Source organism: Salvia splendens, chromosome 3 (genome assembly GCF_004379255.2).
Source record: "Salvia splendens isolate huo1 chromosome 3, SspV2, whole genome shotgun sequence".
In the NCBI taxonomy this organism is placed as follows: Eukaryota; Viridiplantae; Streptophyta; class Magnoliopsida; order Lamiales; family Lamiaceae; genus Salvia; species Salvia splendens.
The window spans coordinates 35,272,665-35,282,167 of record NC_056034.1 but is presented as its reverse complement, the minus strand read 5'-3'; the positions used below and the strand labels follow the sequence as shown (position 1 = coordinate 35,282,167).

The 9,503-nt window shown below is 38.7% G+C and overlaps 2 protein-coding genes across 3 annotated transcripts; both read left to right on the top strand.

Moving 5' to 3' along the window:
- The first annotated feature begins 1,801 nt into the window (after positions 1-1,801).
- LOC121795796 (splicing factor 3B subunit 1-like) lies at positions 1,802-6,107 on the top strand. 2 transcript variants are annotated; one of them, XM_042194409.1, is made up of 2 exons: positions 1,802-1,859; positions 2,149-6,107. In XM_042194409.1, exon 2 carries the CDS (start codon positions 2,205-2,207, stop codon positions 5,979-5,981), a length of 3,777 nt encoding a protein of 1,258 aa, XP_042050343.1. In that variant the 5' UTR covers positions 1,802-1,859; positions 2,149-2,204; the 3' UTR covers positions 5,982-6,107. The 2 variants fall into 2 exon arrangements, with proteins under 2 accessions (XP_042050343.1, XP_042050342.1); XM_042194408.1 differs by having other exon boundaries at positions 2,089-6,107.
- Positions 6,108-6,767: 660 nt separating this feature from the next.
- On the top strand, positions 6,768-9,296 carry LOC121793830 (probable protein S-acyltransferase 1). Its single transcript, XM_042191866.1, has 5 exons — positions 6,768-7,222; positions 7,549-7,728; positions 7,822-8,124; positions 8,267-8,488; positions 8,591-9,296. Exons 1-5 carry the CDS (start codon positions 7,124-7,126, stop codon positions 9,035-9,037), a joined length of 1,251 nt encoding a protein of 416 aa, XP_042047800.1. The 5' UTR covers positions 6,768-7,123; the 3' UTR covers positions 9,038-9,296.
- Positions 9,297-9,503: the final 207 nt, after the last annotated feature.

The window sequence follows — 9,503 nt, the reverse complement described above, 5'->3', positions numbered from 1 at the left end:
AAAATCATTAGTACTAGTAGTAGATTTTTTCTGCATCCATGCTACCCCCAATACTTGTTAATTAAAAGAGAGTTGTATAATGAGAAAGTGACCATTAAACTGCTCCCACTATACTTCCATAAAGGTTAGAATCAATATTAAGACTTGGTCTAAAGCAGATAAATGTAATTAGACTCATGACCCATAACCATAGATCATATAATCATTTTCCTTTCTTTCCAATTGGAATTATTCAAGAGCTTAATTGTGTTATCTTCTGTCAAAAGATTTCCAAGAAATTTTGAATTTTGACCATCCCACTACATTAACAATCTAGAAAGCAACTCAAAATATATTGTCCCCGTAAATGCACCTCAAAGAATCCTCCACAACTTGCTTCAAATTTGAAATAGAATAGTACTCCTACAAGCTATGTTGACTGATATTTTAATTGGTTTTGGAAAAATGGATTTTGAGAAATGACAGCATGCATGCAATTTAAATTAATTTATAGCGATAGGTTGGATTATGGTTTGAGAAAACGATTTCTTAGTTTTTTTTATAGATATGTAAATGATAGGGTTGTTGGACCCAATCCAACAATCGGATTAGTGGTGGCATTGTTTTTTAATAGCCTAGTTCGGTGTATATTGACTTAAATTTGTACAAGTCTCTCTAATTGCAAAATGGGTCAACATTCAAATTCAAATTCAAATTCATATTACAATAACATATCGAGTATTAGATATACTATTATCCAGAGTGAACTACAAAACTAGTATCCAGAAAATGAGGTTTGCTCATTTTTAGTACCCAATATTTATAAAATCACCATTCCATAAAAAAGTTTAATAAATCTTAAATTCAGTCCTAATTTTTACTATTCTACCCTTCAGCCATTTAAGGGATGCATTTGTCCATTTAGCATGATTTGAGATCTTATTATATTATTATAATGCACAGTTTAAATAATTAGATTATAATTTTCCTAATAATTTATTTACTTATATCAAAATATTAATAGTAATAATATAATAATAATAATTAAATAAATGAATAAAATATAATAATAAACACAAATTACTATTAAATTATAGTTATTTATTGGTACTATAATTGTTATAATTCATAATTTTAAAATTTATTAATACTTTATTAATTATTTATTAATTTATTGTAAGATAATAATAATAGATATTATTATTAATATAATTAAGTATGATTTATAATTTAAAATATATTAATATTTTACAGTAATTATTATTATTATTATTATTATTATTCTAGTTGTGTAAAATAATAAAAAGTATATTCAATACCTAAATATATATGAATCCTAAGAACTGAAAAAAAGAATACCTAAGGAAATTTGATAAATCAAAATCCTGAAAAGTTGTACTATTTACTTATTTTTAGGATTCTGATTTCAAATTGTACTCTAATTTCAATTTTTAGGATTCTGATTTCAAATTTTACTCTAATTTCAAATAAGTGATTGAGTGAAATTTGAAGTTGCTTAGTCTAGTACTGAACTGTATTGCATTTTGTTGCATCGTAGTATTAATTTTTTTTAATAAATAATTTGTTTGTTAGCATTTGGTTAAAGAACTATATAAATTAGCATTAGTTGGGCAGTAGTCCAGGCCCAAAGCAACGAATGATATCGGACCTCAGTGTAGTTGGACCCAAGCCCAGGCCCAAAGCAACGAATGATATTCAGGTTTCTCTGGCGGGTTATATATGGATCCGATTAAATCCAACTTAAAGTGGATAAAGCCCATTTGGATATTCGGGTATATATAGATGCAGACAACGCCTTTGGCTTTGCTAACAGCACAGCACAGCACAGCACCCCGCTTCGGTAACATTCCCAAAATCAGGTTCGCTCTATTTTCCAACATTAGGTTATGCATTATTCGATTCATGTCAGAATTTGATTTTAATATTTGCTTTACTTCACTTGATTTACCCTTATCATCTCCATTCAATCGTTCAGGCGAGCAATAATTCGACTTAATTTATTCGTTTTGTTTTATGCTAAAGCTTGTTTTTACTGGTTAGAATTTGTGTCATCCAAGTAGTGAATTTTCCTGTTTGATTCTGTTTTAGGAGCTGCAGCTAGTATTTTCAGGAGGTTTCCGGTTTATAAGTTGGGTTTACTTCCTACAGGATTCCAAATCTAGGGTTTTATATTTTCAGCTTTGGGGAGATTGAGGATCGGAAAGATGGATGACAGTTCGGAGATTCAAAAGTTGAAAGAAGAGAGGCAAAAAATGGAGAAGGACCTTGCTGCTCTCACTTCTTTGACCTTTGACACTGATCTCTATAGTTCGAACAAGTTTGAAGGCTATGAACAATCTATAGCTGTGAATGAGGATGATGATAATGCGGATCCAGCTGAGAATGAGATTGCTCGAAAAATGGCATCATTTACTGCTCCAAAGCAGTATTTTAAGGAGACTCTGAGGTCTGGGGAAGAGGATGAGATGTCTGGGTTCAAGCAGCCAGGCAAGATTATTGACCGTGAAGATGATTATAGGAGGAGGAGGTTGAATAGGATTATATCTCCAGAGAGGAATGATCCTTTCCAGGACAAGACCCCTGGTCCTGAAGTGAGGACTTATGTTGATGTGATGAAGGAAGAAGCGCTGAAGCGCAAGGAAGAGGAGGTGAGGAGGGAGATAGCAAAAAGAAAGAAGGAAGAGGAGGAGAACAAGGAGAAGGAGAAAGATGTGGAGAAGCCAAAGAAGAGGAATAGATGGGATATGTCCCAAGATGAGAATGCTGGTGGTGCAAAGAAATCTAAGGCAGCATCTGACTGGGATATGCCCGACTCAACTCCTGGAATTGGGAGGTGGGATGCAACACCAACTCCTGGGAGGATTGGGGAAGCAACACCCTCGGTCTCTAGGAAAAATAGATGGGATGAAACTCCAACCCCTGGGCGCCTTAATGATTCAGAATCAACTCCTGCCGGAGGTGTTACACCTGGAGCAACGCCTGCAGGAATGGCTTGGGATGCCACTCCTAAGCTGGGAGGGCTAGCCACTCCGACCCCAAAACGGCAGAGATCGAGGTGGGATGAGACTCCAGCCACTATGGGCAGTGCTACACCTGGTGCAACACCTGCTGCAGCTTATACCCCTGGTGTCACTCCATTTGGGGCTGTTGACATGGCTACGCCCACACCAAATGCTCTTATGCGAGGCGCAATGACTCCTGAACAGTATAATTTGTTAAGGTGGGAGAAGGACATTGAGGATAGGAATAGGCCATTGACTGATGAGGAGCTGGATTCAATGTTTCCAGAAGAAGGGTATAAGATTCTGGAACCCCCTGCCTCTTATGTTCCTATCCGAACTCCTGCACGGAAGCTTCTTGCTACCCCGACTCCAATGGGGACACCTCTTTATAACATTCCAGAAGAGAATCGAGGACAACAATTTGATGTGCCTAAAGAGTTGCCAGGAGGTTTGCCGTTTATGAAACCAGAAGATTATCAGTACTTTGGCTCGCTGCTGAACGAAGAAAATGAGGAGGAGCTATCTCCAGAAGAGCAGAAGGAGCGTAAGATCATGAAACTCTTGCTAAAAGTTAAAAATGGAACTCCTCCACAGAGAAAGACTGCTCTGAGACAGCTTACAGATAAGGCAAGGGAATTTGGTGCTGGGCCTATGTTCAACCGTATTCTGCCACTGCTCATGCAGCCCACTTTGGAAGATCAAGAGAGACACTTGTTGGTGAAAGTTATTGACAGGGTGCTTTACAAGTTGGATGAACTGGTTCGTCCATATGTCCACAAAATTTTGGTGGTTATCGAGCCTTTGTTGATTGATGAGGATTACTATGCTCGTGTTGAAGGTAGAGAGATCATCTCAAATCTGAGCAAGGCTGCTGGGTTGGCCACTATGATTGCTGCAATGCGTCCAGATATTGATAACATAGATGAGTACGTCAGAAACACCACTGCAAGAGCTTTTAGTGTTGTTGCGTCTGCCCTTGGGATTCCTGCTCTGTTACCATTCTTGAAAGCTGTCTGTCAGAGTAAGAAATCATGGCAAGCTCGGCACACTGGTATCAAGATTGTGCAGCAGATTGCTATTTTAATAGGGTGTGCAGTTCTTCCCCACTTGAGATCCCTTGTTGAGATCATTGAGCATGGGCTTAATGATGAAAATCAGAAAGTCAGAACAATAACTGCTCTGTCTTTGGCTGCTCTTGCTGAGGCTGCTGCCCCATATGGTATTGAAAGTTTTGACTCTGTGTTGAAGCCTCTATGGAAGGGCATCAGATCACATCGTGGGAAAGTACTTGCCGCTTTCCTTAAGTCCATTGGTTTCATCATACCACTCATGGATGCTATGTATGCTAGCTACTATACAAAGGAAGTTATGGTTATTCTGATTCGTGAATTCCAGTCTCCAGATGAAGAAATGAAGAAGATTGTGCTCAAAGTGGTGAAGCAGTGTGTGAGTACAGAAGGTGTAGAGGCAGAATACATTAGAAATGATATTCTTCCTGAGTTCTTCCGCAATTTTTGGGTTCGAAGGATGGCCTTGGATAGAAGAAATTATAAGCAACTTGTGGAGACAACGGTTGAGATAGCTAACAAAGTTGGGGTTGCTGATATAGTTGGAAGGATTGTTGAAGACCTGAAAGATGAAAGTGAGCCTTATAGAAGGATGGTAATGGAGACAATTGAGAAGGTGGTTGCCAACTTGGGGGCATCCGATATTGATGCTCGCTTGGAAGAGCTATTAATTGATGGCATTCTTTATGCCTTCCAAGAACAAACAAGTGATGACGCCAATGTTATGCTCAATGGTTTTGGTGCTGTTGTGAACTCCCTTGGCCAGAGAGTGAAGCCATATCTTCCCCAGATATGTGGTACCATAAAATGGCGTCTTAACAATAAGAGTGCGAAAGTGAGACAACAAGCAGCAGATCTTATATCTAGGATCGCTGTGGTTATGAAACAGTGTGGAGAAGAACAACTGATGGGCCATCTTGGTGTTGTGTTGTACGAGTATCTAGGGGAGGAATATCCAGAGGTTTTAGGTTCAATATTGGGTGCTCTCAAGGCCATTGTCAATGTTATTGGTATGACTAAGATGACTCCACCTATCAAAGATTTACTTCCTCGGCTGACTCCTATATTGAAGAATCGTCATGAGAAAGTCCAAGAGAACTGTATCGATCTTGTTGGAAGAATTGCTGATCGTGGAGCTGAATTTGTTCCTGCAAGGGAGTGGATGAGGATATGCTTCGAGCTCCTGGAGATGCTTAAAGCACACAAGAAGGGTATCCGTAGAGCAACTGTCAACACTTTCGGTTACATTGCTAAGGCCATTGGGCCACAAGATGTTCTCGCAACATTGCTGAACAACCTCAAGGTTCAGGAACGTCAAAATCGTGTGTGCACAACAGTGGCCATAGCCATTGTCGCAGAAACATGCTCACCATTCACGGTCCTTCCTGCATTGATGAACGAATACCGAGTCCCGGAGCTCAACGTGCAGAATGGTGTCCTGAAATCACTTTCATTCCTGTTTGAATACATTGGCGAAATGGGAAAAGACTACATATATGCAGTGACTCCTCTGCTGGAGGATGCACTCATGGACAGGGATCTGGTTCATCGGCAAACTGCGGCCTCAGCTGTGAAGCACATGGCTCTTGGAGTTGCAGGTCTGGGGTGCGAGGATGCTCTGGTCCACCTCCTGAACTATGTCTGGCCTAACATTTTTGAGACGTCGCCTCACGTCATCAATGCTGTCACGGAAGCCATCGAAGGCATGAGGGTGGCATTGGGTCCTGCTGTTGTGCTAAACTACTGTCTGCAGGGGCTGTTCCATCCAGCAAGAAAGGTTAGAGAAGTGTACTGGAAGATCTATAATTCACTCTACATCGGTGCTCAAGACGCGCTCGTTGCTTCGTATCCTGTGCTCGAGGATGAAGAGAGCAATGTATTCTCCAGGCCTGAACTGCATATGTTTGTCTGATCCTGCAATTTTTATCGTTTTAGGAGACATAATTTTACTCAGATTTTCTACGTGTCTTATGTTTTGTAGAGGCCGTGTAGCTTTTATATGTGGAATCAGTTTGAATAAACTCTATGTTCGTCTGAATCCCATGCTTATTTAAATACCGCTTTATATCTTCCACAATTATAATCATATTTTGCGTTTTTGGTCTGTCCCATAATAAAAGTCACATTTCACTTTTATTATTAATGGTAAGTAGACTTCACATTCTACTAATTTATTTCATTCGTATCTTGTTAGTATAAAACTAGTATACATATGCGACACCTATAGTCAACTAATTTATTCAAATACTGAAAGTAATCATCCGCCCCATAATAGATGTCACTTTCCTTTCTAGTTTATATTTATTCAAATACTGAAAGTGATCATCCGTTCCATAATAGATGTCACATTTTCCTTTCTAGTTTATCCTATAAAAGATATCACGTTTCTTTTCTTTTTTTTTTTAAATTCTCTCTCACATTAATATAAATATATTATTTTTCTCTCTTCTCCTATCACAAAAAACATCTCTTAAAATCTCGTGTCATTCCCCAATTAAGTCATCTATTGTGAGACGGAATGAGTACTAAAATGATACTCCATACGGGTCATAATATTTCTCTAGTTGTAAACATATCCAAATTTACTCATATTCATTCTTTTTAAAAAAATCATACTAGTATATTTGAGTAACTGTGTTTTCTATAAAAAAAATGTAATCATTTTAAAATCCGATTAATTTAAAATAATTATAGCGCGCGCGAAAAATCCGCATAAATTGGGAGAAGATGAAAACCAACCGTTTTGCAACTTCCAAGAATAGTGAGATTTGGAAGAGAAGGAGACATAGCGCGAGGAAATCATTTGCCTCTTGAGAGAGAGAAATAGGGTTGTAGAGCAGAGGGGGCCAGTGGCTAATGTTGAGGCAAAATAACCCAGAAAAAAAATTAAAATAAAAAACACATTTTTTTTCGTCCTCTCCATGCCTCCAACTGCTGGCCCGTCTGAGAAATCTTGATTTTCTCTCACCCATTTTAGGGCATTTTTGTTTTTGTTTGCAGATAAATTCAACAAAAAATCATTCATAGGAAAAATTAGGTGACCAATTTTTCTCGATGGGTGGGCAAAAGTTTTCTGATTTTGCTCCACCCTCTAAATGCACTGATCGTCCCTCGGCAAAGAAACGCCTCTATCAAGTTTGGAGGGGTCGAAATGTATGATATTTCTTCCCCATTTTTGTTTTGTATATCAAAAGATGGGTGCTTTTTCATATTCATGGTTTAGTTATGGAAGTTTTGCTGTGGTGTAAAATCTTCAATGTAGGATTAGGGTTTCATTATTTTTCTGTTTTGTATAGTTTTTGTTCATGGAAGTTTTGCTGTGGGAGAAATCATGAATTAGAATTGGGGTTTCATGAAAGGGATATATGATTCCTTGTTTGGTTTGTTGCTATTAAAAATTTAATCTTTGCAATGCTTATCAACTTGCAGTGTTGCACAATGTATGAACTGAACTCTGTTTTTGTTTGGAATTTATTCAGAAATTTTTATGTGGCGGGAGATTGGTCTTTGGTCCTGATGCAGGCTCAGTCCTCTTGTCGACGGTTCTCATAGGTGGTCCGGCATTAACTTTCTGTATAAAGATGCTTTTGAGGATCTCAGAGCTTGATTTCTTGTACGGGCGTATTGTATTGGCCGGAGGATTTATCCTCACATTTTTGGTGGGCAACTTAAACCTGAAATGCTAGTAAAAAAGATGATCTTCCGGTTTGCATAGTTTCCTCACCTATCGTTGCATTTCGCTCGTGTTGCAGGCTTTGTCGTTTCTCTACATGACAGCTGCGAGAAATCCTGGTATAGTTCCTAGGAACAACCGGCCACCGGTAGATTTTGAGGTAGAGTCAGTTAGATCCTTGGATTGGGCCAGCTGCGGGACTCCCTCGTTCAAGATACCAAGAACCAAGGATGTTATTGTGAATGGCCACACAGTTAAAGTCAAGTTTTGTGATACTTGTTTGTTGTATCGCCCGCCACGTGCTTCCCATTGCTCAGTCTGCAACAATTGTGTCCAGAGGTTTGATCACCACTGTCCATGGGTGGGCCAGTGTATTGGAGTTGTAAGCATGTTCATCATTTTTTTGATCATTTGCATTTCTCTTAGGGAGTTTGAATTTCAACAACTTGCGTAGTTATGAACTTGTCATCATTTACATGACTCTCCCATTATTTGATTTTGATTTTGATGCTGATTTGATGCAGAGAAACTACAGGACCTTCTTCTGTTTCGTGACAACATCAACAGTCTTGTGCATATACGTTTTCACGTTTTCCTTGTTGAACCTTCTCGAGAAACCAGGTCCCTTGTGGCGGAACATGTCAGACGACACTGTATCAGTTAGTCTAATTGTTTACTGCTTCATCTCCGTGTGGTTTGTTGGTGGCCTCAGCGTCTTCCATTCTTATCTCGTATCAACCAACCAGGTCAGCCATATTTAGTGGTACCATCCCTGTATTGAGCTATTGATGTAGTAGTTTCTGTTCTTGAAATGTACTCCTCATAATCCGAGCTTCATATTTGAACAGACGACATATGAGAACTTCAGGTACCGTTATGATAGGAAGGAGAATCCCTACAATCGGGGAATAGGCCAGAACATCAAGGAAATCTTCTTCTCTAAGCCAGTAGTTACTAGGATCAACTTCCGGGAATGGGTGAACGAAGCAGATTTCCACGTACAATCCATATCTAGAAAGTTCAGCGCGGACTTCATCGGGACAAATGGAAAGCTAGACTTAGAACTCGGTGTGATTGGCAAGGATGGCAAACCGTTCCCAGGCATTTTGCAGAATCTGGATTACAAGGGAATCGAGGAGAGTTTGAAGAAGCCGAAAGGAGGGAAAGTGATTGTTGACCCCTTTGTCCTTCCATCCGATCAAGACGACAAATACACGACAGGAGATAGTTTCACCGACGAGGATCGCTCTGAGTTTAGCTCTGAGAGAACATCTTCTGCAGTACTTGGTAGATAAGGTATGATCAAAACTTGGTAAAACCGCATTGACAGAGAAGAATATTGAATAAAATGTGTATAGAGAGACACCTCTTTTACTGTTTGTGGCTGCATAGATTTTTCATTTTTCCTTTGTTCAGTTTTGTTTAGGAATTATGTTTGCATTTGTCACACCTGGAAAGAGATGTAAGTATGTATTATGCGGTTTATAGTTGTACCACTTTTACCACAACCAGACTTTGTATTTTTTTTCATTAATTGTTTTATCTTAATTACTAGTCTTGTTGAATGTTGACAGATATTTGCTTTGCTCCAAACATCGTGCTGGCTGATCAGGGAACCAATAATTCACAATTAAGAAATCAGTTTTGAATATTACAAGGATGATAGTATTAAAAATAATATTGTAAATTGATTAAATTAATAGAAAATCGAGGTCGAGCATACACGAATACCAACTTGGAATCCATACAACTGGATCTTAG